Source organism: Bactrocera latifrons, unplaced genomic scaffold (genome assembly GCF_001853355.1).
Source record: "Bactrocera latifrons isolate USDA-ARS-PBARC rearing strain unplaced genomic scaffold, ASM185335v1 scaffold_53, whole genome shotgun sequence".
Lineage (NCBI taxonomy): Eukaryota > Metazoa > Arthropoda > Insecta > Diptera > Tephritidae > Bactrocera > Bactrocera latifrons.
The window spans coordinates 296,966-300,692 of NW_017537190.1; the positions used below are offsets into that span (position 1 = coordinate 296,966).

Below are 3,727 nucleotides of genomic sequence, written 5' to 3' on the forward strand. Positions count from 1 at the left end.
TCTTCGACAATTTTGCTACGATTACCTTGAAACTTGGAAAAATATTCTAGGCACAAAAAATAGTTAAAAATAAATAACATTTTTTTTTTTTGAAATTTCAAAATCCATGTTACCCATTACTAAATTAAATTCGAAATAACACTAAATGCTGAAAATTAATGGGTTAAAATGTCCGTTATTAAATTTTAGAAATACTTAATGAAATAAATGTTATTTTTAACAYTATAAATATGTAAATATCACAATTRTACAATTTTTATTAAGCTTTCATTTCTTAGTATTCTCTTTATTAACATTTTCCAACTGTTACTTTTATTTACCGCTACGTCAGTCAGTTATTCCTATACATTTAATCCTCTTGCGTAACTTAAGATGCATGTTTACATAAAGTTATTTAGGGATGACCTCGAATGAAAAGTTTTATGAACCCTGTAGGAAAAGTTGAACATATCGCTTAAAAAGTGAATAATAGCAACCAAATATTTACAAGTATTACAAGCTATTTTTGTTGTCGAGTTGACAGAGAGCAAAGAAACCGTATGAAGTATTTTGGATCCTATATRKATTATATAAWATTACCTCGACAGAGGAAACAGAATATGGTGCTCTCTTTAATACAAAAAAATAAAAATTTACTTCTAATCTAATGCAACCCTGCTAAAACAATGTAAACGAGCTGTTGTGTTCTTTTCTAACTCGGTGACAGATTATTTACACGTGCTGGTTTCTAATATTTTTAGGTATCAGATATTCCTTGGGTCAACTCTTCTATTATTTCTTATTGATCAAGATTCTTAAAATCTGATAATTCTAAAAGCCTAACCCCATTTCTAATACCAGCTTTGCATGACTCGGCAACTCGGCAAATACGATTCGTAGGCGGATTGTGCCCCACGCAAGCCGCTATTTTGCTAATGAATGAATTTTTGCGACTTCGGGTGTCAATTGCTGTTCTTCTCATTTCAAGCAACAAAAAAAAAAAAAAAAAAAAATGGGAAAGCCCTACTTCTCTTGTTTCACATGCTGCTTTATGTGATGTTGTGTGAGTGTGTTTGCATTTCTCACAATTTCTCACAAAAGACTTACCAAGTCAATAGCCAAGTCTTTTAAACAAAAGTGGCTGAATGCCATTCCAAGCCAGCAGGCTGCGCTGGAAGTGAAAGGTTGCTGCGTTGCTTTGTTTTTACCGATATTTGTGTTTGTTTTTGTTGCTGTTGTTATTGTTGCCATTGTCACTGTTAATTGAAATTTTAGTGGTAAAATAGGCGTAAGTGCTTGGCAAAAGCTTGCAAGTTCGTTGAACACACTTACGCCGTTTACAACAAYACAATGTTTCATATTTGCTGCTTTCATATGTTGTTGTAAAATTGTTATAAGATTATTATAAATACGTCTAGGAACTTTTGCAGTCGGTCGTCGCCGAGAGTTTGTGAACTACTTGCAAATGTGTGATTACTTGGCCAAGAGTTGAGCATTGCCGATGTACTACAGTTGTTTGCACTTTGTGATGTGATGATGGCATGTATGTATGTATGTGTGTATATTGTATGTATGTGTGTATATTGTATGTATGTCATACATATGGAGATGTGTGTATTATTTAATATCAACGATTTGCGAAATAAAATCTTCTTTTATGTCAAATAAAACTTTTTGTKGCAATTATTAAAACTCTTTTTGATGATTGACGAATAAATACTGGTAACGGTAATAAGAATACCGCCTTATATGATTCARAATTGTTGTCACAAGTCTTCAATATTACTTAAAAAATTAACCTAATGAAAGTGTAACAATTTGAAAATGGAATTGCTCAAAAAAGAACAGTGACAATTTTAGCTTTCAATTTCATTTTTAGAAATAATGAGCAAAGAAGGTCAAAGTACGGGTCTATCCAACATTTTATACTCTTGAATCTTGCACGAATCTAAGCACGGGATATTTTTCTTTTTCTTTATTTACATTGTGACAAAAAGTACCCGGAAATTATAAAATTAAAACTATTTAATTATTAATCAATATTTATTTTGCCACCTTCAAAGTAATCCCCACCAGATGTAATAGACGTATGTCAACAATTTTTCCATTCCTCGACGGGTTCCACGGAGTGGCAATTTAAGAAGTTAAAAAGTCACACGGAGCCTAAATTGGTGAATAAGGTGGTTGATCGATGATATTCATTGCGTTTTTGACTTTAAATTCGGACACAATCGTGGCTCAATGCGATGGTGCATTATCATTGTGTACAATCCATGAATTAAGTATCATCTTGTGACGTGGTTATTTTGGTTTCGGCTCGTTTTCGCCCCTCCATTCTGATGACTGTTGAGTAAACAGGACTTTAAAAAAGAACAGAACAAATGGTTTTTTCGTTAATCAATTCACTTTATTCAAAGCAGTCTCCTTCTGCTTCAATACAGTTTTTCCACGGTCTAAAAGCATGTCGAAGGAATGTTTTAGCTCGTTGGCCTTTATGGCCACCCGTATGCCGGTGCARACCTTTTGAATGGCCTCTACGTCTGCATAATTCTTTCCTTTCATGGGCAAAWGCATTTTTCCGAAAAGGAAGAAGTCGCACGGAGTCATATCAGGTGAATATGGGGAGTAATTAATGGTTAAAATGTGATTTTTGTTAAAATAATCGTCCTTCGAATGTTGGATTCTGAACAATTTTTGGTCGTCAGTCAATTTATGCGGAACAAACGGTGTACACACACTTTTCGTAAGCCGAAATGTTCGGTCAAAATGCGATAAATCGATTTGCTTTGGAACGCACCTTKTAGGATTGATTGATCCTGAGCGAGTTTGGTTATTTTAGCTTGAATGGTTTAAAAGATATGTACATTAAATCTATTAGAGGACTGGACCACAACGTAAGTTCACCTGCTCTGAAGCTAAATACCCCTTACAAATAAAAAAAAGGTTTTCATGACAGAACTTGACTTAAATTTCGGTCATTTTGCATGACAACTATATGCTATAGATTATTAATCTTCTATATTCTTCTAACACGATTATAGCCAAGTTTATTAATACTAAGCTAGAAGATAATTTTTAACATTATTATATTTTTAATGCATTAACATTTGCTCACTTAATTTAAATAATTAATTAATTAATCTCAAAATGCTCYAAATGCTTTTTCTATTCTTACACTAATTTATTGAAACAAAACTATGTATTTATGACCTCAATGTTTCTTTTTAATTACAGCACCGACGGCACAGAATCTCCCATATTAGCCGAAGCCGATGCAGATGGTCATGACAAACCGCGGGTGCGATATGGTGAACTTGTTATACTGGGGTGAGAACATATTCATTATATATACATACATATGGCTCTGTATATACATACATATATACTTACTATATTATTTGTAATTCATTAAATGTGCATTGGAAAATATAATGGTCATTAGAATGGCTCAGGGACGTAAGCACGCACGCGTGCAAAAATAAATGCAATTACGTACTCGTATGTTAAGGCCTTATGGGAAAAATTTATGATTGTGTAAATTTTAAGTTGTAATTGCAAAATATGTGAATTGAAAGTGCTAGTGGATATATGTAATTTATTTATAATAAAACTAAAATGTTAACTTCTTCTATATCCAAGCTAAAATGCCCTYGCTAGATTCATTTCGCATAGCCTCGAAAGGTATATAATGACCCCTTTCGACATTCTGATCGATCAATATTTATTTTGCCGTCTTCAAAGTAATCCC

General features: G+C 33.0%; 1 protein-coding gene across 3 annotated transcripts in view; it reads left to right on the forward strand.

Annotated features, from left to right (window-relative positions):
• The window catches only part of LOC108974156 (protein pellino), a 100,366-nt gene that overhangs the window by 69,089 nt on the left and 27,550 nt on the right, over nt 1-3,727 (forward strand). For all 3 annotated transcript variants that reach the window (XM_018941839.1, XM_018941841.1, XM_018941840.1), the window contains exon 3: nt 3,214-3,306. In XM_018941839.1, coding sequence (XP_018797384.1) covers nt 3,214-3,306 — 93 coding nt within the window. The remainder of the gene's footprint in view (nt 1-3,213; nt 3,307-3,727) is intronic.